Source organism: Lacerta agilis, chromosome Z, assembly GCF_009819535.1.
Source record: "Lacerta agilis isolate rLacAgi1 chromosome Z, rLacAgi1.pri, whole genome shotgun sequence".
Lineage (NCBI taxonomy): Eukaryota > Metazoa > Chordata > Lepidosauria > Squamata > Lacertidae > Lacerta > Lacerta agilis.
The window spans coordinates 13117045-13144851 of record NC_046331.1 but is presented as its reverse complement, the minus strand read 5'-3'; the positions used below and the strand labels follow the sequence as shown (position 1 = coordinate 13144851).

General features: G+C 44.8%; 3 protein-coding genes across 8 annotated transcripts in view; 1 reads left to right on the top strand and 2 right to left on the bottom strand.

The window, feature by feature from the left end:
• AK8 (adenylate kinase 8) overlaps positions 1 to 1330 on the bottom strand; it is a 98881-nt gene extending 97551 nt beyond the window's left edge. Inside the window, exon 1 of the mRNA XM_033137910.1 lies at positions 1165 to 1330. Within this exon, the coding sequence (XP_032993801.1) occupies positions 1165 to 1248 (84 nt within the window). The 5' untranslated portion in view covers positions 1249 to 1330. The remainder of the gene's footprint in view (positions 1 to 1164) is intronic.
• A 2530-nt stretch (positions 1331 to 3860) lies between these two features.
• Positions 3861 to 17478, top strand: SPACA9 (sperm acrosome associated 9). 5 transcript variants are annotated; one of them, XM_033137909.1, is made up of 5 exons: positions 3866 to 4110; positions 7475 to 7630; positions 12828 to 13030; positions 15935 to 16082; positions 17392 to 17478. In XM_033137909.1, exons 2-5 carry the CDS (start codon positions 7487 to 7489, stop codon positions 17398 to 17400), a joined length of 504 nt encoding a protein of 167 aa, XP_032993800.1. In that variant the 5' UTR covers positions 3866 to 4110; positions 7475 to 7486; the 3' UTR covers positions 17401 to 17478. The 5 variants fall into 5 exon arrangements, with proteins under 5 accessions (XP_032993795.1, XP_032993799.1, XP_032993800.1 ...); XM_033137904.1 differs by lacking the exon at positions 17392 to 17478 and having other exon boundaries at positions 3861 to 4110; positions 15935 to 16415; XM_033137908.1 differs by lacking the exon at positions 17392 to 17478 and having other exon boundaries at positions 3861 to 4153; positions 15935 to 16415.
• Positions 17479 to 21041: 3563 nt separating this feature from the next.
• Positions 21042 to 27807, bottom strand: part of TSC1 (TSC complex subunit 1) — a 28747-nt gene continuing 21981 nt past the window's right edge. For both annotated transcript variants that reach the window (XM_033137339.1, XM_033137338.1), the window contains exons 15-22: positions 27245 to 27288; positions 25929 to 26095; positions 25428 to 25610; positions 25183 to 25293; positions 24806 to 24928; positions 23783 to 23970; positions 23285 to 23443; positions 21042 to 22735 (exon numbers count right to left, since the gene is read on the bottom strand). In XM_033137339.1, the coding sequence (XP_032993230.1) occupies positions 22246 to 22735; positions 23285 to 23443; positions 23783 to 23970; positions 24806 to 24928; positions 25183 to 25293; positions 25428 to 25610; positions 25929 to 26095; positions 27245 to 27288 (1465 nt within the window). In that variant the 3' untranslated portion in view covers positions 21042 to 22245. The remainder of the gene's footprint in view (positions 22736 to 23284; positions 23444 to 23782; positions 23971 to 24805; positions 24929 to 25182; positions 25294 to 25427; positions 25611 to 25928; positions 26096 to 27244; positions 27289 to 27807) is intronic.

Here is a 27807-nt window from a genome sequence, read left to right as displayed (position 1 = left end):
TATATATAGGCAGCAATCATTTTAGGCATATCCAAATGATGAGTGATTACCAACATGTGAGTCCTTTTGGACCTGGAAGAAGAAAGAACAGGGGCAGGGTGGCACTGAGCCTCTTGGGCTTGCTGATCAGAAGGTTGGCAATGGGGTGAGCTCCCGCTGCTTTGTCCCAGCTCCTGCCAACCTAGCAGTTCGAAAGCATGCCAGTGCAAGTAGATAAATAGGTACCGCTGCAGCGGGAAGGTAAGTGGCATTTCTGTGTGCTCTGGCACTCATCACGGTCCTCCGTGCACCAGTAGTGGTTTAGTCATGCTGGCCACATGGCCCAGAAAACAGTCTGTGGACAAACGCCGGCTCCCTCCGCCTGAAAGCAAGATGAGCGCCACAACCCCACAGTCGCCTTTTACTGGACTTAACCGTCCAGGGGTCCTTTACCTTTACCTTTTTATGTGCACTCCACTGACATGTGTTGGAGCTGGGAATGGAACCACTGTGAGAAATGGCCATTGCCTGTATAATTATTTATTATTATGTACTGTATTGAATATTTTGATGAGTTATATTTTTCTTAACTTTTTGTATTTTATGGATATTATAGGCAGATCCACACAATATATTTAAAACTTATTTCTCCCCTCTCAAAGAATCCTGGAAAGTGTAGTTTATTAAGGGTAGCTGGACCTGTAGCTCTGTGAAGAGAAAACTACACTTCCCAAGATCCTTTGTGGGTGCAGCTTATAACAATCACATCGCCACCTTCAGGCTTATACTTTTTCAATAAAATAAAAATGAAAGAGCAAATCACCAGCGCTCACTCTGATCTATAAATGCAGGGTGGACATATACCCTATGCTAATCTAAGATACTGCATTTCCCCAGAGCAGGAATTGGGAAAATGAAATACAACTCCCATCATCCCTCACCATTACCAATGCCCGCTGGGGCTGATGATAGCTGGAGTCCAACATAGGCTGCACGTCCCGTCCCCCCACTTTTGCCCTAGAGCATGCTGGGAACTGTAGTCTAATAGGCTCCCTCTCCCTCGGTGGTTGCCGGGAATTATCGAACTCTCACATATTCCGTCCCGCTCGGACAACTCCCTTTTAAGTTTTATATTCTGCGGGCCGTTTATTTCCTTCAAGTCGCCTGCGCCAAGCATCTCCTCACCTGCATAATTTGGTGGAGGCAGTGTTTCTCCGCGTAGAGCGCCATATGCGGAGGGATATGTACAGGTCTCTTAGTGGCGTCCATGGCTGCCCTAGCAACAGCTCGTTGCTAAAGGAAGAACGTCACTAGAGAGTGACGAAACCGATGGCCGCCAGCTTTGGCATCACCCCCTCATAGATCTAGGCTTGCTAGTTCGTGCAAAGGCAGTGTATGTCATCAGATAGCGACGAAGCTAGAGCTTCTTCATCACACTCCCTGCACCTTTAAAGGGACAGTAACGGCTAACTGGTTACAGGGTTGAGATATGTTCTAAATCGGGCCATTTACCTCATCGTGTGAAAAGGACTACTTTCAGCTACTCACTAAGACGTATATATAAATATAGGTGTGTGTGTGTGTGTGTGTAATTATTGTTCTTTTAGGATAATGAAAGCATCACTAACAGAAAAAATGCACACACCAAAAAAATAAATAAACAGGGAAAAGGGAAGGCCTCATATCAGCATATGTTAATTCATTAGTATAAATGCAAATTTAGAAATAAATACTATATCATAGAATTGTAGAGTTGGAAGGGATCCTGAGGATCATTCTAGTCTAATCAACTGCAATGCAAGAATGTGCAGCTGCCCCATTCAGGGATTGAACCTGCAACTTTGGCGTTAACACCACCATGCTCTAACCAACTGAGCTATCCAGTGGTGTTTATGGAAGAAAAAATATCTCAAAATCATAAGAAAGACCATGTTGATGTGACTTTGTGCCTTCTGGGTGTGGTGTCTAAGTGCTCCTTTTATTTGTGGGTAACTTCAAAGCCACTTTTGTTCTCACAGATATCTATAAATGTTTTTATTAGGTAGCCTCAGTGGCTAGAACTGCTTTATACCAACCGCAGCTGGTTCAACAGCTACGGCCATTCTTGGACCATGAAAGCCTTGCCACAGTTGTTCATGCGTTCTGAGACTGGATTACTGTAACGTACTCTATGTGGTATCTGAAGAAGTGTGCATGCACACAAAAGCTCATACCAATAACAAACTTAGTTGGTCTCTAAGGTGGTACTGGAAGGTTTTTGTTTTGGGGGGGGGGGGGTACTCTATGTGGTGCTTCTCTCGCACTTGCCCCAGAGGTTGCAGTTGCTGCAGAATGCTGCAACATGATTGCTGACAGGAGTGAGGCCTGCGCTCAGAGCAGCACTAGTTGCTGATTTCCTACCAGGCCAAGGTATTACTAATAGTATATAAAATCCTTAACTTGGGACGAATTTACTTATGAGATTGACTTACCCCACATGTGCCCACTCAACTGCTTTGGCACTACTTCAGGTGCCACATAATACCTATTCCACATTTGTAAGAACTCGGTTGCTTAGAGTGGCAGCACCTACACTTTAGGACCCCTGCCTATAGATATCAAGCAGGCACCTTCACTGTACTCTTTTTGGCAATGGCTAAAAACATTCTTGTTTAGACAAGCCTACCCAGGTGCTTAGAAAGTTGAGGTAATTTTACTCTGTTTTAGTATTTTAACTTCTCCTATGTTATGAAATACGGTTCTGATTTTTTCTTGATTTTACTGTTTTAACTTTTGTTAAACTGCTTTGAGGGTTTTTTTACAATCAAGCAGTGTTAAAACTTTATGAAATAAATAAAATAATAATAATAATAATAATACCTTTATTTCTGGTTGGGCACCCAAGTCCCCCCCCCCCCGACTGATCCACGATGGACAGAAGATTCAGCAGGTACTTCTGATCCCCATTTTATACTCGCAGCAATCCTTTGAGGCAGGTCAGGCTGAGAGATTTTGATCAAGGTCATATATGAGTTTTGTGACTCATATAAAGTTTTGTGATGAGTGGGTCTCTGATCCTGGCAAGTCCCATCCGTACTATACATTTAAAGCAGTATCAAAGGCGGAATTTATGTCCGGGGGGGGGGGACGAAGGGTGGCGCTTTGTCTTTTAAAACCTCAATGAATTTTTAGGGGGTTTCCTTAAAAAAAAAAGCTCAACAATCTTTGGGGTGTCCTGGCTTTTTACTTTTTGAAATATGGCAACCCTAATTATACTACTTCAAACAGCCATGGCTTCTCCCTCCCCTGATTGTTCAACCATTATGGAAATTGAACAAATCTTTATTCTGCATTAATTATTATACACTTTAGGAGAGGAACCCCACCTCCCAAAGCAAGTCTAATGATTACAAGAATGTTCCATGGCCACAAAAAGATGGGGAACGTAGTGAGAGGAAAAAGAATGGAATATCCAGGAAGCAGGCATGGCTGGCTGGTTGGCTCCCAGCGCACGAACCCTTTCGCTATCACTTTTTGTAATTTTGTACTGTAATTTCACATTACCTTCCTGCAACAGACTAAAGAAAGCTCACATGGTGAGCGGTCGCTTGTCCCCACAAGTAGACTACGACTGAGCGTGGAGGCTCCACTGGGAGCGCGGCGCTTCTTCCAAATCCTCCAAAATATCTCCAGAAAAAAGCAGCCGACCCCCCCCCCCCACCTCCCAACTGTAGGTAGGTCGAGTGGGACTGGGACTAGGACAGGGTAGGGTGGGGTAGGGTGGCCCTGGACAGGGAGGCGTGCCGGCTGCGTCAGCAGAGCCTCCCGCGGCCACGTGCACACGCGTGCACACACGCCGGTTGCCCGGGGTGACGCGTGTAACAATTGCTGCGACCACTTGCCTCCAGCAAGGAGCCGGCGGCGAGTGCCAACAACAGCCAGCGCCCGCGGCGGAGGCGGCTTCGGGACATGCACAATCGGGGAAAGGAGCGGAGGGAGGAGGAAGCCTGAAGCTGCAGTCGGAGAGACAAGTTAATGACATTCCTGTCTCCGACCTACCTCACAGGGTTCTTGGGAAGGCCGCGGAGTTAATGCGCGCGCTTTGCGCTGAGAACATTCTAAAACGGCGTTTGAACGGGAAAGGGGCCGGAGGTCAGTGTCATAGAGTGGCGTCGTGGCAGACAGAAGGTCTCAGGTTCAACCACCAGCATCTCCCCTGCCGGGCTGATGGGAGTTGCAGTCCAAAACATCTGGAGGGCACCAGGTTAGGGAAGCCTGATCTAAGGCACACAGACCCATCTCTCTGGTCTCCAGTTCTCAAATTTGTGTGTCAGAAGAGAACTGTAAATCAAAACAGGTTAAACAACAAAAGGTTCCTGGGAATCCGGGGAATAACGAAAAGGCTGTCCGGTATGTCGCTGCTCTGGGCTGACATTCAGTCTGCGTCTGCTAGGGCTAGGTAACTCTGCTGGGTCCCTGAACCAGGTATATATATATCTGTCATTCAATACCTCCTGGTGCAGGAACAAAGCAGATTTGCTTGCTCAAGAGGTGGGTGTCTGTTGTGTCTCTGTACAAGTTACTGCTCTGGGCTGGCCTTCAAATCAGGGGCAGGAGATGTTCAAAGCAGCAACTTATTATTTTTGGTTTTACTGTTTTGCTTTAACTTTTATTGTCATTTTTCATAACAGAAGGGTTGCAGACATAAGTGAATGCAAAATGCAGCAAAAATGATGGTAAAAATAATTAAGGATACTGAAGAACGGGAGGGGGAACAACAGAGTGTGCAATGCAACATAGAACAACTATTGCATGCAGAGGGAAGAAGAAGAGTCGAGTCAATTTAGTTCTCAATAAATTTAGTTCTCTGCATGTTTACCTGTAAAACAGGGAGTTCAGTGGGCTGTGCCAATCAAGTTTACATAAGAGAATAAACATCCCACATTGAATAGAAGTGACCTATTTTAGATGAACCATTAAAGACTCTTTTGGTGTGGCCGAATTTCTAACGGGGGGGGGGCAGTGAAACCTGGAAACTCCAGGTCAGACCCAAAGATCTGGCAAACCTAAACCCCAAACCAATCTAGGTAGGGAGCCACAGCACATCCTATAAATGCCCCACCACAAAATCCCAGCTTAGAAATGTGCATGATCCATGCTAGAAAAACCACCACCGCTTCTAGAATCCTGTCTCCCCCAATAGGTGCAAGCAAGCAAAGGTTAACAACATCAGCTGCAGGGGCCCCTCATTCCAACGCCCATCAAGCTAGCCTTTGCGTTTAATGACCAGTAGGAAATCTGAAGTCACTTGGGCCACTGTTTTATGCTAGCCAAGAGGAGGATTCTGTCCCCTCAGTCTTTTCATGGCATCACAGTTGATGCATTGCCACATTATGTTTACAATCGACTCACTAGGGTTTATGGCACCTGATTGTCAGTCAGTCTTTTCTGGACTGAAGGTCTGTTTCTGCTGTATCATTACAACCATATTGACTTACTGTTTGGGGATCAGGGGCTGCAGAGTTAGATTGTGATATATCTTTCCCACTCTCGCTTTAAACACACACACACATCTTGCAAGTAGGCCCTTCTATGGCAAGATAGCTTCGGGTGTCTGCAAATGGATAAGCACCAATAATCGAACCACCCGGGAAGTCATTAGTGTTAAGATCAAGCTTCTCCATCAAATGAGAAGATGGGTGGGATATGAAGCAAACACAAACATATCAAGTATTTTAGAAGATTGCATTCTGCCGACTGTATATTCAGACAGTTATGGGAGGTAACTTGGCATGTGGGGGAAAGGGGGAAAAAACCTATTCCACACTCTAGCATGACCAGCAGACAAAACTCAGGATGGGGCTGTTTGTTATCCTTATTTGTTGTTATACTTCCACCCCACTTTTCCTCCAAGACATTCAGCAGTGTACACAGTTCTCCCCCTTTCATCCTCACAACAACCTTGCAAAGTAGGCTGATAATTTTATTTTTTTATATGCCACCCATCTGCCTGGGCTACCCCAGCCACTCTAGGCGGCTTCCAGAAAAATATAAAAACACAATAAATATTAAATACTTCCCTATACAGAGCTGCCTTCAGATGTCTTCTAAAAGTCATGTAGTTGTTTATCTCCTTGATGTCTGATAGGAGGGCGTTCCACAGGGTGGGGGCCACTACCAAGAAGGCCCTCTGCCTGTTTCCCTGTAACTTCGCTTCTCGAAGTGAGAGAACCACCAGAAGGCCCTCAGTGTCCAGGCGGAACGATGGGGTGTAGACACTCCTTCAGGTATACTGGGCCGAGGCCGTTTAGGGATTTAAAGGTCAGCACCAACACTTGGAATTGTGCTTGGAAATGTACTGACTCCATTTTGGAAACCTATTTTGTATTTTGTAACTAAGTATTATTACCTGCATACCACTTTGAAGTATTTGCTGCCTGCATTGAAATGTAAGTAAATCTTTTTGTTTTTACTAAAACATGTTGCTCAATCTTAGCAATGGGGACAGAGAGGAAAGAAAGCTCATCAGACCAAAAATAAATTGTCAAATCCCTATCTTCCAGTAAGCTGCAAAAGCACATAAGTGTTTTTACTCTGCTAAAAGGGCTTCATAGCCTGTTTACTCTCATATTTCTTCCACACACATGGGACAAGGGGTTTAAATTTTAATTTGCAGATTTAATCCTCAATCCATCCCCATCAGGGTTACTGTGGGGATTAAATGAGATGGGGGAGTATCATGCATGCTATCTTGAGTTCCTTTTGTGGGGAGGGAGTAATATAGGCTATAATAATTCAATGAACAAATAGATAATAAAAAGTATTAGGTCTAATTCCATTCAGATAGTGCAAGAGGACAATGCAGATGTCAACATTTATGCAGGTAGTTATGTAAGGAAATAGTGATCACAACTAGAAGGCATGCACTGGCTTTATAACAGCCTCTTTGTTTGTTTGTTTCATTTCTATACCACTTTATATTTTTAAGAAAAATCTCAAAGCGGTTTACAAAATATAAAAACATCAATAAAACATCAATAAATCTGAGGAAAGTAAAAGATAGAGTATACAGTCAAAGCAACATAATTAACAGAAAACTAAAATATCTTTCAAAATAAAACATTAGAAAGGAGGTCAGCTACAGAATACATATTTAACACAAAGTTAACAAAAAAAAAATCTTAAACATTTCAAAAAAAAAAAACCTTGCTAAGTGAAGTCAAATAAAAAATGCACATTTAAAACAGCATAATTAACAAGAGAATAAAATATTATAAGCATTACACGGCTGTTTGGCAGGCACAAAAAGATGAGGCAAAAGAATCCAGTAGTTAGGGTTTATTGTCAGGCATAGCGATGTCCCTCTGGTCTCACAGGAGCCTATTTAGTAGAACTGGTGAGTCTGGGCCCCACCCCCTAAGCCAGGTGGAAAGGGCCTTTCAGGGAGAGGGCCTTTACAACTCACAGCTGGGCGAAGAGATTGAACAAATGTCTCCTTGTTTCTTCCAAATCCTAGGAGCAGGGGAAAATGAATGAAATCAAGGAGAGCCTGCGGAACATCGAACAGACTTACAAGATCTTCCAGCAACAGCAGTTCACCTTCATTGCTGCACTGGAACACACCCGAGAGAATGCCCACGACAAAATCAAGCCTGTGTCAAGCATTGGACAGGTATGGAGATATCCCAGAACTAGGGGATGAGGGAGAAATCCAGTTCAGGCCATAGCTCAGTGGTAAAGTGTCTGGTTTGGTTACAGAAGGTCTCAGGTTTAGTCCGCCATGACATCTCCAGGTAGGGCTGGGAGAAATTCCTGCAGAAACCTTGGAGAGTCGTTGCCAGTCAGTATAGACAATTATGTACCAAGGGCCTGACTCTGTGTAAGGCAGCTTCCTAGGTTCCTCGGTGTTTAAAGGTGACTCTACTTAATGCATACTTTCCAGTGCAATTTTGGAAAACCGAAAGGCAGCCTCCCTTCGAAATCTGTGCTTCTCTGAATTGTGTGATGCAGGTCCAGAAATGTGCCAAGAAATTATGAACATAACTAGGCTGAAGAGTGCATAAATGTGCATGATATATATGAAAAGTGCATGCAAAATACATCACATTAGAGGACATGCTTTTATTTAGACAAAATTGCATATATATTAGGATAAATTTGCACTAAAATGCTTATGAATTTTCATGACCACTTTTAAAAAAACAACAACCCGCAAACTGATGGGGAGAATTGAAACAGATATACTGAAATGGACAAATTCACCCATCCTAGTGTTTTGTTTTTTTCTCTTCCCCCTGAAACATTTTTAATTTTGTTTTTTTTCTATTAATCTTTATTAAATCTTAAAACACATAAAAAGAAAAAGAAAAAAATCACAGCTGTCAAAAAACCAATAAATCAAGACTTCTGTAGTGTATACCATATCTAAAACATATCCATTATGGATGTTTGAGTGCCAAATAAATTACAAGGTTTTAACATAAAGATTCAAACATTGTTTGCTTTTATAGTTAATCATGTAGGAAGGAAAGGAGAGCCTATGTCAACCAAACCTTCCTATATATCTTCATTGGATTTGGGGGGGGGTGGACTTATACAAACATAAAATAAAGACCTGAACCAATGGACCCAAATTACAAAATAGGAGATTTAAACTAAACATTAGGAAGAACTTTGTGATGGTAAGGGTTGTGGAACAGATTCACTTGGGAGTTGGTGAATTCTCCTTCCTTGGAGGTTTTTAAGCAGAGGTTGGATGGCCATCTGTCAGGGATGCTTCAGTTCAGATTCCTGCATTGCAGGGGGTTGGACTAGATGAAACTTAGGGGTCCTTTTCAACTCTACAATTCTGATTCTAGGAAGAAACATAGTATGCTAACTAAAACAAAACCTATACTGGGTGTCTACCCACGAACTCTAGCATTACAATCATGGGTAGGCAAGCTGAGGCCCAGGGGCTAGATCCGGCCCAATCGCCTTCTCAATCCAGCCTGCGGACGGTCCAGGAATCAGCATGTTTTTACATGAGTAGAATGTGTCCTTTTATTTAAAATGCATCTCTGGGTTATTTGTGGGGCTTAGGAATTCGTTCCTTTTTTCCCCTTCAAAATATAGTCCGGCCCCCCACAAGGTCTGAGGGACAGTGGAGTGGCCCCCTGCTGAAAAAGTTTGCTGACCCCTGATTACAATGAAAGCAAGAGAGTTGGAAACAGTTTCACATCTTCACAGTGAAAATTATAAACCGTATGTGCTGTTTTCTTCTCAACAACCATCGTTTTCCAACCAGCGACCAACAGTAGTGTTTGGGAACCGTATCCTGCAACATAGATTTTGGGTTCACCTATCCTTGAGTGCAATTTATAAATCCTTTGGCCCATTGAAAGGAATGCGGTTAATCCATCATAACCATCTCTTTTCCATAGATGATTGAGGACATACTGTCCATTTGCTGCTCCTTGGTAAATCTGGAATCCATAATGTATTATAGCAACAGCCTTTTCCCATCTCTCTCTCTCTCTCTCTCTCTCTCTCTCTCTCTCTCTCTCTCTCTCTCTGACACACACACCCCACTTTCCTTCACCCCACAGTGTACGTCCCCATGGTGTAACTATAACTTTGGAAACTGCCTATTAAAAATAATGGCTATGTGTCAAAATTGGAATGATGAATGAAGACCCTGCCTCTCCCTCCTTGGGGGACACACAGATTCTTTCTGAGTCGTACTAGCGTGGAAAAATGTGTCAGCTCTTAAGTGATCAGTCCTGGAATATTTCTCTCTTAAAAATAAATAAATAAAACAACCTCATTTTTCACGCTTCCAGTTCGCAATAACATTTAGACCTGGTGAAGGGGAGTCACATAATAAGCATTCCACTTGAACAACATGCTTTTTAAAAAAACAAACAAAAAAAACAGGCTGATCTCTTGCTAGTCATTTCAAATACAGGTAGGTAGCCGTGTTGGTCTAGTCATTTCAAAGCTATCCCTTTCCCAAGGGAAGCCTTTACAATGTTTACACAGTAGTCTTCCCCCCCCCCCCAACTCTCCATGTATGCTCATACTCTAGATGTCCAGAACTTGGAAAGGTAATTTTTTGAAAAGCAAGTAGTTCTTCTTGTTCAGGTGTGGCATGTCCAAACAGGAGCTAATTTCTGTTCACCTTCATCCCACTGCAAAACAAGCAGGCTCAGTTCAGGTTCCTCCAAATGATCTTCAGCAGAAAGAAGAAGAAAAAACAATATTCAGAATGTTGCAAGCTGATCTGCCAAAGTATTAAATATACTTAAGACTAAGAAAAAAAATCAAAACACACACATACAGTGGAATGTGAATGGCTTGTTTCCCTCCAAAATTATTATATTTTTAAGTTAAAGGCTGAATAAGTAAGTTAAAAAACACATGGTCCGTCTAGCTCCACACAGACTGGCAGCAGCCCTCTGGGGTTTCAGACAGTCAGCCTCTCCCAGCCCTACCTGGAGATGCTGGGGATTAAACCTTTGCTCTGCTGCTTCAAGTCATTCACAGCAGCGGCTGAATTAAACAGGGATATTAGAAGCTGCCTTTTCACTGAATCATGATATTTTTGGTCCATCTAGTTCAGTATTGCCTACAATGACTGGCAGTGGCTCTCTAGGTTTCCCAGCCCTACCTGGAGATGCCAGAGATTGAACCCAGGACCTTCTGCATGCAAAGCAGGTGAGCCACAGCCCTTCCCCACAGGACACCAGGTTGCAGAAGGCTGGCCTAACGTGTAATGCGTATGTACTTAAGTCACAGGTAGCCAAAGTGGTGCCATCCAAATGTTACTGACTACATTCCCATCAGCTGCACCCACCCATCCCAGCCAGCATGGCCATTGATCAGGGAGCTAGCCCTGAACGTGGATGATGGGAATTGTAGTCTTAACATCATCTGGGGAGCCAAGGTTGGGGAAACTCTGCCTTAAAGTGCTGCTTCTCTCTGTCCTTTAACCTCCCCATTTGTAAGTTGGGCCTAACACACACACACACAGAGGCCTACTAAGCAGGGCTGTCGTAATAAGGTTTCCCAAGATAAATAAGGTACTTCAGACAAGCGCTTTGTAGTAGTAGTAGTAGTAGTAGTAGTAGTAGTAGTAAAGCACAGGTGTGAGGAATCAGCTAAAGATTCTTTAACAACCAGGAATGGTCAAAGGTTCAAGCATCTGCCTTCCACCTTTTGGGAAGGAACGGGCATCCTCAGAGACCCTCCAGCAAGTAACATGCACAGTTATTTTGATCTATTCCTTCCATTAGGGAATGTGCGTGGCAACAGCTCTCCATCTTGGCGGTGTGGCAGAGCTCAAAATCTGGTGGGGCCACTTAAAAAGGAAGGAGGAGGGGAGTTCACTCAGACCTGCCTGGGCAACCTTGGCCCTTTTCCGCTGAGTCTGTCATCCCGGGACTCAATTAAGCAGAGCCACTGCGAGTGGCTTCTGTTGCACAGTGAGCTTGCCTGTCCACTAAGGGCTGACCCCAGACTGCCAAGTAGCCAATTGAGGATACAGATTTGCAGCAGGTGACTGCCTGGCCTGAAACGGATTGAAGCCAGCAACCTCTGCACCCCATTATCTTTTCCCTGCAACAACCCCCCACCCCCACCCCACCCCACCTCTTGCATGGAAAAGACAAATAACAAAAAATATAAGCACAAGAGGTGACAGTATTTGTCTCCAAATGATTGCCAGGACTAGGAAATAACTCCTTTTTGCAGGTTCATTGTCCTAGTTCCTGGTAGTTGTCCTGGATTTAGGTAGAACTGCATAACTATCTCTCTTTTATTGTTTTTTGAGGATCATTTCATCCAAGGCACCTAGATTATTTTGCTTATTTAAAAGCATTTATATACAGCTTAGGAACCTAGGAAGCTGATTTATACTGAATCAGACCTATAGGCCCATCTAGCTGAGTACTGTCTTATACTGATTGGCCGCAGCTCTCTGGGACTTCAGGCAGGAGTCTCTCCCAGACCTACCTAGAGATGCTATTGAGGATTGAACCAGGGGCTTTCTGCAGGGCAAAACATGTTCTGTCACTGAGCTACAGTCCATCCCCAAAGCTTAATCGTTCAAAAATCTCTAAGCAATGCACAGTCTAATATAGATACATCATTCAAACACAAACTAAAACCAGAAAAAACTGCAAGCTTCTTTGGAGAGACAAAGGATCTCTGGCTGCAACCATCATGCATACAGTGGAAGAGAAGGCTGGGTTAAGCCCCATCCAAACAAGGAAGGAGATGAATCACGCAAACTTTGGCTGTGTGTTCCAGGAACAAAGCCCATTAGGACAGGGGTATGGAACTCAAGCCTGGAGGCCAGGCGTGCCCCACAAGGCCACTCTATCTGCCCCTTGGAACCCTCCCCAGAGCATGCTTCCCCATAGCCCTGCTTTGTATCCTCCTTGAATGCTTTTGCCTGGCCATAAAATAATCCTTTTACTCTGAACCTAAGCCTCATGTCTACCTAACCTCACGCTCAATTAAGACTACATAGGACCTTTATTCTCAATAATGATGGAACTCACAGGAGGAGAATACCTTTCTTCTCTATATATCTTTATTATTTGTAAAGGGAATATTTGTATAAGTGAAAACTTTAGTATCCCTTTGAAGTTGCGCTGTGTCTTTGTACTTTTGTCCTTGCAGGCTGTGATGATTTATGGTTTTACACTTCTGACTATGTTTTCTTTCCGTTTTATTAACTTTGCACTTGTTTTTTTCCGTTAACAATATTATTATTTTTTAAAGAGCTGCTGATTCTGAAATTCATATAGACTTCCACCATGCTAGCTCTGGCCCTGCCCTTGCCAGTTGGTATAACTCGCCCTCCTTCCCCCTTGTGTGTCCGGCAGGTGCAGACCTACATGGACCATTACTGCAACAACTCCACTGACAAACGTATCCTGCTCCTGTTCCTCAGCATCTGCAGTGACTTGAACAAACTCTGCCAACGGCTGGAATCCCTACACCCTGGTAACAGTGTCACCAATGCCCTCTTGGACAAGTGCAAAACGTTGGTGAGCCACAGCAATGACCTCAGTGGGATCAGAGCCAAGTAGGTATTTATTTGTAGAGCATGGGCTGACTGAGGCTGGTGGGAACTGTCACCCAAAACATTTGGAGGGAGCCAAGTTGGCTAATGCCATCATAGCAACATAGGAAATTACCATATGTCTTGTCCTTCATCTGAAAACAAAGCAACATTCCAGTCCCCATTATTCTGAATAGCAGCATAAAAAGTTGCTATAAACCAAGTCAGACCCACTGATCCATCTAGCTCAGTATTGTATACACTGGCAGGCAGCGGCACCCCACGATTTTGGGCAGGAAACATTCCCAGCCCTAGCTAGAGATGGCAAAGACTGAACCTATGGCCTTCTGTATGAAAAGCTGGTGCTCCACTACTGAGCTGTAGGTGCTCCTGATAAACACAGGAAGCTGCTTTATACAAAGCCAGACCTTTGGTCCATCTAGCACAGTATTGTCTACACTGATGCATCAGGTTTCAGATAAGAGTATCTCCCAACCCTTCCTGGAGATGTCAGGAATTGTGCCCGGGATCGTCTGCATGCAAAGCAAGATTTTCTGTCACCGAGTTGTGGCATTTCCCCCTAAAAGCCAGGATTCCAGTCCTGATGGTTCTGAATTAAAGGATGATTTAAATAGGCATGTAGGGAGCTGCTTTCTGCTGAATCTCCCTCTAGCTCAGAATTGTCTACACCAGAGCTTTCCAAACTTTTCAGGTTGGTGACAAACTTTTTAGACACGCATCATTTCACAACACAGTAATTCACGTTTACTAGCAAACCGGAGGTTAAACTAACACCCTTCCAGCCCCAACAGGCAGGTGAGGAGTGTTCCCATGGCACACCTACACACTGCAGCCGACACACAATTTGGAAAGCTCTGGTCTACACTGACTAGCAGCGCCTCTCCCGGGTTTCAGATGGGACGCCTCCCCCAGCCCTGGCTGGAAATGTCAGTGGGGATTGAACCTGGGACTTCCTGCATGCAGAACAGATGCTTTACCATTGAACTACAGCCCTTCCCCCATAATTAATTAAGATTCCAGTGCTCCTGGTTCTAAATAAAAGGATCATGTAAATAAGAAGTTGTCTGCCGAGTCAGATCATTGTTCCATTTAGCTCAGTCTGCACTGACTGGCTGAAGCTCTTCAGTTTTTCAGCCTGAGATCTCTCCCACCTCTACCTGGAGACACCAGGAATTAAACCTGTGAACCTCTGCCCATAACTGCACTACAGCCCTTCCCCATTATATAAGAACATAGGAAGCTGCCTTACATTGAGTCAGACCATTGGGGTCCATCTAGCTCAGTACTGTCAACACCAGCATCTTTTAACCTTGGGTCCCAGATGATGTTGGACTAAAACTCCCATCATCCCTGACCATTGGTCATGCTAGCTAGGAATGATGAGAGGTATAGTCCAACAACATCTGGGAACCCAAGGTTGAGAAAGGCTGGTCTATACTGACTGGCAGTGGCTGTGCAGTGTTCCATATAGGCAGCTCTCCCAGAACTACCTGAAGAGCTTCACTCAGAGATCTAACTTTGAGACACATGGAGGAAGGAGCTTATCACACAGAAGGGGCCTGGCTTTCCCCTACTCCGACCAGTTGTCAATCCAAGGAGGAAGGCCTACAAATAGTTGAAGAGGAGGGTGGTGGTGGATTGTTTTGTAACTGCCACAGTAGTGTAGTGGAAAATTCAAAAGTGCAGGATCCCTTCATGCAGGACTCAGTTCTAAGATAATCATCTTGTAAAATTTAATATAATATAATAATGATGATGATGATGATGATGATGATGATGATGCAGATGTAGGATGCATTCCAACAATCTGTGCAGATTTCCTTGTTTTCTGTGCATGAACACGGGCAAATGATTTTGAGTGCTTCAGTATCTTATTTTGGAGTGACTTAAGTTGTGTTTTTCTTGACCTTCCATTGTACATAGCAGAACTAGCACATCCTTCTCTTAAAACTGAAGCACCTTTTCCCAGTGCTCCTAAATGCTCAGCTTTTAGGACAACTCCTTGTTGTCCTTCCAGTGCATCTTATCCACAGGGACCCTAGGAGAACATCCTCAGTAGCTGACTCACCTCCTTTCACTCTGTTTGGGCTCCAATCAGCAGCACAAAGAGGCTTTTTTATCAGTGCCAGAAAAGTTCCCCTTTTATGCTGATTGGATAGCTCTAGAATGCTAAAGACAAGGACCCTGTTGCAGAAATAGTAATGGGTTTCAGGGCCACTCATGACCAGGGCTGATGAGGGTGGAGGGGAAGCCAGTACAAGAAGGTGACCCAGAGCCTGACTATATTGCATATATTTTTGTCTTGGTTGTATCATTATTTGTCCATTGTTTCTGACATCCATTGTAAAACCGCTTGCAAACTTGTGCTTGTGAAGCAAGCATCCCCATTTATTTCTGACTCTACATGAACATTCGCTTCTGTGCTTTGACGGTAGGACAACACAGCCTCGCCTTATTACGCACAGTCACCTCTGTAAGTTTTCATAAGTGAACTCTGTGTGAATTCAGCAAAGATGTCGCGTGATGCATCTTGTGTTGCGTTACGTGTACAAGTTTAATGTTTAAAGTATTTGGTTAATTCAGCCGAGATCGCATGGGTGCTTCTATTATTGGTATTAGCTGTTGGGATCTTAATGTTTCTCACCTGGCACATAGATATTATATTTATTATTAGCACAAACATGAGATCACACATTTATTTTTATATCCCTTGTAATTAGCCACTCTGCCCTTGCTGGAGGCTGTGCAAAAAAATAAAAATCAAATCAAATCAAAAATTAAAAAAAATCACCAGGGCCCAAATCTGCTCTCAGTGGCCCTGCCCACGACCCCAAACCACTGAACTGCCATTGACTGTACCAATGCCTTTTGGCCTTCTCCTCCCCGCCATCCCCAAATGTCCAACAGGTACCCTCACGATGTTGTGAACCACCTCAGCTGCGACGAAGCCCGGAACCATTACGGCGGTGTGGTGAGCCTCATCCCCATCGTCCTCGACAGCATGAAGGAGTGGGTGGCTCACACTGAGAAGCTCCCGCGGAACATGTTACACAGTGTGAGTGCCCGGAAGGCCGCCGTCTACAACCAGTCAGAGCAGCCCGTTCGCCGTGTGGGCGACCGCGACCACTTAGGCCGGCCCGCTTTCATCACCGAGGGCACTCAGACCTACATTAGCTTGACAGAAAAGGCCAGGGAGAGGGAGGACAGGAGGGTTAAGTTAAAGCAACTGGGTGGCCTAGGCAAGGCCATCCGGAAGTTTCTCGACGGGCCCTGGAGACCGCCTGGCAAACATGCATTTTAAAAAAAGAGAGAGAGAGTAAAGACCAAAAAAAGAAAAAGAAAGCAGCCTGCTCGCTTAGCATCCGGCGATTAAAACACTCTCCCTCTATTTGCTTCAGTTATGCCCTTTCCTGAGGGGGAAAAGAAAGAGATATATCTGCTTTGGTAGCGACAAGCATGATCTATCTTATCCCTTTATTGGAGCAGATCACCCTCAGATGAAGATACTTTAGCCTACTCAACAGTGTTCGAGTAATCCCAGCTTTAGAGCAGACTAGGCCTACAGAATTAATGGCCTACTGTGGTGAAATTAGGCCACCACCAAACACTGGTGTGGTGTCCGCCAGGCACTTAATGATACCTCAAGTTGTGGGGAGGCAGGGGAAGGATTAGTGGGCCACCATATCAGAGCACAGAATTTTGATTCGCCTTGACAGCTGCCCCTCTTCTGCACTGCTTATAGGCTTGAGTGTTACATGTCTGCCCAGTGTGAACCTCTGGCCAAATCATGACTCTAACATGGGTTACTTATTTAGCTGGGGAAAGAGGTGGTAAAACAACCAGAGAAAGGAGGATCCATCCACACAACATTTTTGAGAGGGTGGAAATACCCTTAGAAAGAAACAAAAAACTTGTACACCCACCTAAGAGCTCACTACTACCTGGAAACCAGTAAAACCAGGAGACAGTGAGTTCCTGGAAGCACTGAATTTGGTTGAGTAAAGATTTTTGACACACAGAAGGAAAAGCACAGGGCAGGAGAGGAGTATTTTTGTACTTAAATAAGATTCCAGGTCACCTCAGGAGACTTGGACCACTTTTCAAGGCAGAATTGCACTTTTAAAAAAAATGTGAAGCACCCCTGGAAAAATGAGGGCTTGACTTCTCACAGAAACATAAAAAGGGGGGGGGCACATTTCCAGCATGCCAGGCTCTCTCTCCCTCTTGCAAACTCACACCAACTTCTGCCAGGGGTGGAGTAGGGAGTATCCATTGTTTTCAAGAAATGAAGCATTTTAACATTAGATCTTGTCAGTACAACTCAACTCCTTTTGTCTGATTGTTTTTTTTTCCCCTCCTCGCAGGATCCTTAGCTCCCGTTTTTTTGCCTCTTGCCGGAAGATGCTTCTGAATAAAGCTGTTTCCCCTGCAAGTGCAGCTCGTTGCTAGAATTATAGAGGTGTTTTCGTGATCAAATTACTAAAGGAAAATTATGCTGAGCCCGGGGATGGGGGCGGTAGAGAAGGGACAGGCAAACTTGAATCCCAGACCCAGGACTACCCTCATCCTCATTTTAAACCTATAAATCTACAACATGGTACCTCCACTTTTAATTACTATGACTTTTTTCCTTCATCTCCCCAAGGTACGCATTGGAAATCTAGGTCAGAATCCAGTTCCTAGATTCTCCCTCTACTTCTTTTTGACTGTCCCATTTGGAGATTCCAGACAGGCAAAGGAATTTCACAACACTGTGGAACTCCTTCCCACAAGAGGCAGTGATGGCCACCAATTTTGATGGCTTAAACTTTTTTTAGATGAGATCATGGAGAACAAGGCTATCATGATTACTAGATATGTACTGCTGCCTCCACTGTATATCAGTTGCTGGGGGTGACAAGTGGCAAGAATGCTCTTGTGCTCAGTTCTTGCATGTTGGCTTCCCACTGGAGCATCTGGTTGGCCATTGTGTAAACAAGATGCTGGACTAGATGAGTCGCTGGCCTGATGCAGCAGCCAGGCTCCTCTAACATTCTCTGCTATTCAATAACCTTTTTCAGAATACTGATTAAACTTCCTAGCCTGGGATAGTCTGAGCAGAAAGGTGGGCTTAAAAGCTGCAGTAATAGTGGGAGAATGGTAGAAACGAATCCCAGTTCTCTGCAGCGGAGACTGGCCCATTAGGGTGAATGGGGCACTGCCCCACCAACATCAATCTGCCCTCAGCCACTTCCCACCTAGCTGTCGTCTTTGTTTGCAACCAGTTCAGGGGTTGGCACTTCCTTTCAGCTTTCTCCTCCTCCATCTCTGTGTTGTTCTTGTAAAACTCAGCTAAGAGAAGATGGGGAGAGAGGTAGGATTAGTTGGCTCTGCTTGTCATTGGCTCTGGCGCCACCTACTGTTGGGCTCCCTGCCTCCTGCCCTACCAGTCGCAATGAGCACTAGTCACCACTGGTCCTCTGATGTCAGATGAGTTCTAATTTTCTTTAAAGAATAAAAAAAGAGGAAGATAAGATAGCTATCACTTTCCACCAACACCTTTGTAGTAAGGCAGCAAGTTAAAATGCACTGTGGGGTTTGAGTTTCTACTCTGCATTCAGGAAGTAAAATAAATGAATAATTGAGCCCTTTCAACCTACATCCCAAACTCTTTCGGCATAAAATGTTTATTATTTATGGTGGTGTTTATAGACCTACCAAAGCATTCTTGCTTAGCACTAGAAAGCGCTGGAAGGTAATTTATTTTTCTCTTTTTCTATCTTGCTGGCTTCCTTTCTCTGATATAATACATATTTAATCATTTTGATCCAGGTAGGGAAGCATCCCCCCTTGAATATTAAATCAACAGTGAACCATAAAAGTTATTTTTCCAAGTGCCAAATTTCTTCTGTATTTATTAAGGTAAACCTCCCAGCCTCCATCCCAGCCAATGATTTATGCAAGAAGTCCAACATATTCCTACAGTCATTCACACACCCCAACATATAGAGCAGTATCCTTTTATGGCTTCAATAGCATACAGAATGTTGTGCATTAACCATTTATAGCCTATTGCATTGGCATCCATCTGTCTCATGAGAAAGGAGTATGCCTCCAGGGATGACGTCAAACCACTGCGTAAGCAGCACCAAAGTGACTCCCCAGGACACAGTATGTAAGGTGGTCCTGGGCTGCCCAGATGACAGGAACCCCCCGTTGGCCTCGTTGGTGTGGTCCAAAGGAAAGCAGAGCAATATGTTTTGCACTAGCTTGGCTGCAGCAGTTGCCAGGCCATCCAACCGTCTTAGGGACTCCACTCCAGATATGTGTAGTGTTTACTCCTTAGCCTTTTCTGCTTCTGAAGACACCCTGCAAGGCAGCAAAGGTTTAGGACCAGTTTTCCTTCCCCTAGATGGGCTACCTTCCCAGGTTGACAAGCCTCACCTGCCCCTCACTTTCCTCTACAACACACGCAGAAACCCCTTCATTCAAAATGGAAGCAACCAAAGCTACAGCAGCCACAGAGCTTCTAGAAGGACCCCTGGACAGAGGAATCATCTTGCTAGGCAGGCCACTTGAGATGCCTTGAGGGCCTTTGATAAAAGGGGGGAGAGAGCAGGTTTGCACCAAGAGTAGGGTGGTGGTAACTTTTTTCACCCAAGGGCCACATGCTATGGTGGGCTGGGCCAGAGTTGAAAGTGGGCAGAACAAATGTAAATCATTCCTCTGTACAGCAGGCTAGTTATACACAAATCTCTCTATCCTTCATCCAGACAAGCAAGAAGCATTGTCAATAATTTTTAACCTGTCTTTGAAAACTCTTGACAATGCTTGACAACACACCCACACCCACAAGGTGCAAAGCAGAGCCAGAAAGGGTGTATAACCTGGAAAACATTCAAAGGGCCATGTACAGAGGTCTGGAGGGTCATTTAAGATTCTATACCCCAGGGATACTACACACACTAAACAGAGTAAGTCTAGTCCAGTATTCTCCAAAAGTGGGCAGATGCCTCTGGGAAACTCAGAAGCAAGGCATACTGGGAAGAAGGGAGGTTCCATTAAGCTGTCATTAACTATTAACTAGAGTAGTCAGATCTTGGTCTAATGAATCCCACCAAAAGTCACACACTGTGAGGAAGCGTTGTTTTACCTCACTCCATGCTCAAAATCACATGCGCTGTGGAATGCCAAAATCCTTACTTTAGGAGACAGGGAATTGGGGAGTCCCATCAACATCTGAAGAGCCACTGGTTCCAGCTAGTCTGGTCAAGGGTGATGATGGTTTATTATTTGTACGCTGCCCATCTGACTGGGTTGCCCTAGCTACTCTAGGCAGCTTCCAGCATATAAAAACATAGTAAAACATTAAGCCTTAAAAAGGACATCTGATGGGAGGGCATTCAACAGGGTGTCCGCCACTACTGAGAAGGCCCTCTGCCTGATTCCCTGTAGCTTCGCTTCTCACATTGTGGGAATCTCCAGAATGATGGGAGTTGTCACTCAATATCTGGGAGGGTTACACTGTCCTTAACCCTGCCTTGCTATGGTTAGAAAACCAATCCAGCTGTTCAGTAAAGTGCCGACACACTCAAAACAAAAGGAGTTGGCTATTCTTATAACCACCAATCCAGTTTTGTTTCTGCACACTCCCATTAACATTAGTTAGCCAGTATAGGTCCTCCAATAGGATCCTTTTATGATTTTACTTGCAAAAACCACTCAGTCTAATATAGTACAAAATAATACATTTTAATTTTGTTCACAGTAAAACACAAGGAACTGCTGTGACATATTACAACATCCTAGCAAGGACAGCAAAATTTCATCCATTTGGGTTTTTTCTTTCTTTCTTTAATTTACTCCTTTATCTTGGATTGCACCATTTCATACTTACAATTTCATATTTACGGCATTTTACTTTTTATAAATGTAAAATACTTATACAAAGAGCAAGGCAGGAATCAATGTTAAATCTAAATAGAGAAATCGATCTCCGACAAAGGGTTAACTAAAAGCAGCCATATTTTTGTTGTTGTTAAGGGAATAAAATAATTTCCAGCTTTACCATCGGGATCTTCCTGCATCCCCTTGCCTTTTCATGTGCTGCATTCATGATTCAAGAGATTTACTGAATGCTCCATAATTTCTGTGGTCCATGGTGCAGTGGGGAGAGAACATACTGGGAGATTCTGGCAGGTGATCACGTGCCCTTTTAGTGAAAAAGGCTGTCTCTTTAAAAGAGAGAAGGCTCTCTAAACTGAAGGGGTATTTTTGCTATTGAAAATAAAGCCCATTTCGCAAATGAACCACAAGGGGACAGTTTGCAAGGGGGGAGGGCACAATAAAGCCAATCCCACTGCTTTTAAATCAAGCGGGGGATTCAGAAGCATTCTCCCCCCAATAGAAATGTAAATAGGCCAACTGGGGGGAAAACCAGGGTGGCATCTGGGCAGCCAATGAGAAACCGGACTACCACTCCTTAGGAAGAGGTGGAGGAGAAAGAGAGGTCTGCATCCACTGTACTAACCAGAATTCTCCACAGGACAGGTTTCCAACAGAAAAGCCTCAGCTTTCTTTCAGGGTGGAAAAATAAACACCCACACAACTGGAGGTCAGTTCAGTACCATCTCATCCAGCAACAAAAGCAAATTTGTGGGGAGGGGAGATGAGAGGAAGAGGGTATGATTTTCAATGCTGGAGGGGGACCATCATATGATAGCACTATGAGAAAAACAAATCCAGGGATTTCTCAATAAGAGTAACCCTGAGCTGCTTGCAGGAGGGGAGACAACAGGTGCTTAGTTCTCTAGATGAGCACACCCTGGTTATTCCTTGGGGGAGGCTCTGCTCCATATTGCACACAAGTTCATTTAAACCAACCTCTCAGCAGGGGGGTAGGGCAAGAAAAAAGTGGATGGCTGGACAAAAAGTTTGGAGAAATCCTAGCTGCTGCTGCATCAAAGTGTGTTCCACACAGTGGCTTCAAGAGGGACAGATGTGTTTCAGAGGAGGCCTTTGACTGATCACCAACACTTCTAGACCCAGAAATTCCACCATCCCATAAATTCACTTGGGGCAAACAAGTCCAACAAAAGAATTGCCACCTGTGTAAGCTGGTAGGGTGCTGGACTGACAAAACCCAAAAGCTTTTAGTTAAATTGGGCAGCCACACCTCCCTGTTCTATGCCAAAAATATGAAAATGTTAATACTGATTTTGATTTTCCTTTCCTCATTTCTAGCTATGGCCATGAGATTCATTGTAATCCATGATATGAAGCTGTCCAACATTGGCTTCCTGGGTTCTGGGGGAGGGAGGCAGTTCCTCGGGGCTAGGGGAGGGTGCCTGGGCTGCCTCCGTGACCTCCAGGCTGGGTTCTTTGCAGGTCTTCAAAGTTTCACAAAGGCTGCCAATGGCCACGCCATCCTCATTGCAATGGCCCTTGCTCTTGTTGTGGAACAGCTCTTGGGCCTTCATCCCTAGGAAACTCTCAGAGCTTGGGAAGGAGCCCACTGTGGGGGGGACGCTGCCAGAGGAAGGCTCCAGCAATGCAGATGACTCCCTGCGGTTGTTGAACTGCCCGGTGCGCTGGCTGGGCTTCTCAGGGGTGGACACCTCGCTGCTGCTGCCCCAGGTGCTGGGAGGTTCAGTCTCATTGTTACATTCCAGTGGTTCCTCACTGTGTCCCGTAGCAGGTTCGGCACTGCTTTCGTTTGCTCCAGGCAGCCTGTTGCAAGGGGGGAGGGGGAGAGTGAGAGAGACAAGTCAGCCCAAGTGACTTCAGAAGCAGCAGCACACGGGATGGAAACTGCCCCACCTACCCAAATATTTCACTCCCCCTACCTAACAAAAGCCTACTGGATCAGACCACTGGGCCAATCTAGTCCAGCATCCTGTTCTCAGTTAGTGAAACTTAGCCAGTGTGGTGTAGTGGTTAGCGTGTCTAGGAGCTGGGAAAGCAAGATTCTAATACCACCCCGCTCAGCCATGAAGCTCACTGGGGGACCTTGGGGCAGTCTCTCAGCCTAACGTACCTCACAGAGTTGTTGTGAGGGGAGAACTATGTAAGCCACATTGAGCTCCTTGCAGGAAAGGGGTGGGGTGCGGTTATAAATGCAATAAAGAATAGACCCATATGTCAAACCCATTAATTTCAATGGGTCTACTCTGAATATGACAAATGTTGGCTGCAGCCCCTAAGCTCTGAAAGCCTCAGACATAAATTGTTTTATCACGAGCAGCCAGCAAGCCTCACAGCTGCACTTGGCCCCTTTACCTTTCATCGGATTCAGCTTGTTCCACCTTGTTTTCTTCACGGTTGTTCAACAGCCGTTCATTCTGCACTTGGCCATGCAGACTCAATATCTCCACCTCAAACAGCTGCGTAATATTTTTCTGCATGTTGTACCAGCCCTCAGCTGCTTGGAGTTGGCAACTGAAAATAGGCAAGAAACCTGTGTCTGGATTTATGTCATTACATTTCCCCTCTGTGTACAAAAGCATTCTCTTTCAAGGGAAAAAAAGAGGTATTCCCCTCCAGACTATGGTCACATTCACCCCACACATTTACAGTACTATAATAATACTTTAAAGTGTCACAGCTTTCCCCACAGAATCCTGGGAGCTGGAGTTTGTGCAGGATGCTGTGAGACCTTTGCTTGCCTCAAAGATCTAACATTCCTGGAGGTTGACAGGAGTGAAATTGGGATTTGGGGGAGGCCTCTGTACTCCCTTGCTTGGTAAAATGAACCCAAGGGCAGGGGAGGGTTTTTACCTGGCTTGGATTTTAACATCTTCCAAGTATTTCTTCTGCTCCAACAAGAGGTGGTCCCTCTTTGTGAGCTGAGATTCCAGTTCAGCTATTCGCTTCTGAGAAGCCTCCAGCTCCTGGCTCTGCTGCTGAATGCAGTAATGTGCTTTCTCCAGTTCTTTCTGAAAGGCCATCTGCAGGCATTCCACTTCCTGGAAGATGGAGGGGGTTAAATGAAGCTAAATGATTGTAGATGGGAGAAGAGAAGACTCAGAGGGAACAAGAGAGGCCTGGCAGAATTATTATGACACAACTAATTAAGGAATTGCTGCTGTTGACCTTGGATCTGGGTTCAGTGAAACCACTAACTCATCGTTGTAGGCGCTGGCAAAGGATGCCTGGGGTTCAATTCAACCCTATCATTCTTCCTAGAGATGTGAGATTCTCAGGTGCTGAAATATTGGCAAGTATTTTTTAAATCTCCCCAGCCACAGATAATTTGATGAAAATTGAAATGCCTGCCATAATTTTCTTATTGGAAATAAATATTACTACTGTACTTCTTTAAGTACATGCTTTTTTCAAGGCATGCAGGGTTCAAAGTAGTACAGAATTGGCTAACCTATGGTCCTCCCAGCTGCAGGCCTGTCTGTAGCTACCATCATCCCTGATCAGTGGGGCTAAGAGGGGTCCAACAATATCTGAAGCACCCAATTTATTGATCTGATGCGTGCTCATTTGCAAAACTAGGCTTTATTTCAAAGACCCAGTTTGACACAAACACCCCACATGTGCATTTGTGTACACACACGGGGATTAAAATGTCAATGGCACCCCTCTGGAGGAATCACCTGGGGTAAAAAACCTGGCTAGTGCCCCCCCCACTGGTAGCTATGGCACAACTCCCCAGCACCCCTGACCATAAGGCCACACTGCTGGGATTCATGAATGCTGGAGTCCAATGGCACCTGCAGGGCCAGTCTGTTGTGTTTGCCCAATGTGAGCCACAGAGCTATGCTGCTGGCACACATCTCTCCTGAGGCATACCTTAGTTGTGCCGGCCTGTTTGTGCTGAAGCTGTTTCAAACACAACTCTTTCATCTCCCCAAAGACTAGGAGTTGCCTGTTCAACATCTCCATCTGCTGTTGGGCTGACTCACTGTTAGAAAGCTTAAGAGAGAGAAAGTTTTAGTTAGAGACTACACAATTATTATTATTTTTTAAGTACTGTTTACCAGAGGATGGGGAACCTGCTGCCCTTCATGTTTATTTTGTATTAAATTTATATAACACCCTTCATTCAAAGATGCTCACAACACAAAATGCATATTAAAACAAAAACAAACCAATAGACCCCCCTCCCACACGTTACTATGCACACAAATAGGGGAAGTGGGAACCCCACAGGAAAATTTAGCTCTTACCTTCTGAGAAACCTGGCTCAGCAACAATTCCGTGTGACACATCTTGCTGCTGGCCGTGTTCAACTCCAGCCGCAGGCCTGCGATGATTTTGTGGCAGTCGTCCAGTCTGATCTTATTAAAAAAAAACCAAACAATATTAGCGAAGCTGGTTAGTAGCACCATATCCTTGGGAGACACCTCCCCCCCGGCTTCGCTGGCCCCCAACCCAATGTCCCTCTTGCTGCACACCGAGAGACTTCTTGTACCTTCAGTTCCTGGCTGTGATTGTAATACTCTTCCCGTTCCTGCTGCAACTGGCGGATCTGGCTGTGGAGCCGAGCCACAACAATGTCATGATCCTCCTGGAACTTGCAGATATTGGCCTGCTCCGTCTGCAGGCTGAGCTTCAGGGCTTGGATGTCCTTCTCCTGGAGCCTCAGTTGGTCTTTCTGCCAGGAAGCAGAGACCAGTCAAAAGGGCCCACTTCAAATAAGGGCAAGTTTTGTCAAACGCAAAGTGTAAATGCGTTTATACCGTAAATGTAGAAACACTCAAGGAAGACACAAAGCAGAGTTGGTGAAAGGCACAGCTTGGAAATATGGGGGGGATATGTGAGGAGAATTATGGGGGCCACATAAGTGTGCCTTGGAATTCTGCATTTCACTACCAGACCCAAAGTTGCCTTCCATCCCCCCTTCCCCAGTAGTAACACAGCAGGTGGAAAACTGCCTGCAATGAAGCGGCTCCCCATAGAGACTTTCACTCACCATGGCAGTATTGTGTTCCTCCAGGGCTGTCACTTTTATCACTTTGCGTAGGAGCCTCCGGTTTCGCAGCGCGTGCTGTTGCCTCTTGAAGCGCTCATACAACAGTTCATTGTGCAGCAAGAGGAGCTGGATTCTGAGAACATGGAAATCATCTGGGGCAGGAGCACCTGAGAGGGAGGCAGAAAGAAGAGGGTGGAACGCAAAAATGCTGGCACCATTCAACCAGCAGGCCTAAGACACCTTGCAAACAGGACACACAAACAAGGTTGCATACACACAATATATGTAAGGCACATGGGCTTCCCATGAAGAATCCTGGGAACTGCAGTTTACCACCGGGCAGAGCTACAATTCCCAGCACCCTTAAACTAAAGTTCCTCCCTCCTAAAGGATTAAGGTCTGCAGCTCAGGAATAAGAACGTAAGAAAAGCCTGCTGGATCAGGCCAACAGCCCACCTGGGCCAGTATTCTGTATTCACAGCAGCCAGCTAGACACCTGTATGAAACCTGCAAGCAGAATTTGAGTGCAATAGCACTCTCTCCTCCTGTGGTTTCCAGCAGCTGGTATTCAGAAACATTAATGCTTCTAACTGTGGGGGCAGAGCATAGCCATGAAAGCTAACTGCCATCAATAGTCTTATCCTTGTTGAATTTGTCTAATTCTCTTTTAAAGCCCTTTAGGTTGGTGACCATCACTGCCTCTTGTGGAAGTGAGTTCCATAGTTTAACTATGTGCTGTGTGAAGGAAAACTTTATTTGTCTTGCATCTGCTGACATTCAGCTTCAATGGATGTCCATGAGTTATAGAAAAACTACTCTATTCACTTTCTCCATGCTATGTATAATTTCTATAATGTTGCCTCTTACTCGCCTTTTCGCTAAGCTAAAATGTCCCAAATGCTGCCACGTTTCTTCATAGGGGAGATGACTGTCCAATCCAGCCTTAGAGATGGATGTCCAAGCATTGCCCATAGCATAAAGCACCTTCAACCAGGTTGGTGTGTGCTCTGCAGCCCTGTTTTGGAAAAGTGTGATCTGGCCAGTTTCCCCATGTTCTTTGTTTACATCTAGGTTAGATGCCACTGCACTCTGGTTCATGAAGTCTATGAAGAAACTGCAATGGATTACCAGATGCCAGTGAATAGGGAATATACCATTTACACTCTTGGAAGCTATCAAGCACCATCAAATGCAAGACTCCAGTGCAGTGAGGAAAGATGCACAGCAGCTTGATACAAAAGCTAAGCAGAGTTTTGCTCCAACACATGGATTAAAATACATGCCTCCAAAAAAACCAAAACAACAACAACCCTTACCTCCAAAGTGAGTCCAGTCAGTTGATTTGCTTAACAAAGGTAATCTGAGGAACAAATAAGAATGGAGGGTTTTCTGGATTACAGTAAAAAATGTTCTTTTTAAAAAGCAACAACAAACCCCAGGTGATTTCAAGCATCACCCTACTGCTCTCACTGTCCCAAGGTTCAGGACTAAGTGAGTGACCATTTACACCAATGTAGTGGTAAATTTAGCAATTAGGAAGCCCTAATTAAAAACAAAAAAACAAAAAAAACCTAAAATTCAAAAAAATCAGAGCAAGTTCTTAAAGTGGAGCATGCAGGTTATATGCGCTGTTTTTCTGAGCTCTACATAATGTAATTAATATTTTGAACTGTTTGGCAAACTGGGTGGGGGGAGCTGTGCTGAAGGAGAACAGAGGACGAGAGGGAAGTCACAGAGGTATTTCCAAGCTTTCCACAGCCCCATCCCATTTTCCCCAAGAGCCACATGCCAATGGTGGGGCCAGAGGCAAAACTGGGTAGGGCAACAAATGAACCTCAGTGGTGGCTCCCCATTTATGGAACATTCACCCCCACCCCAC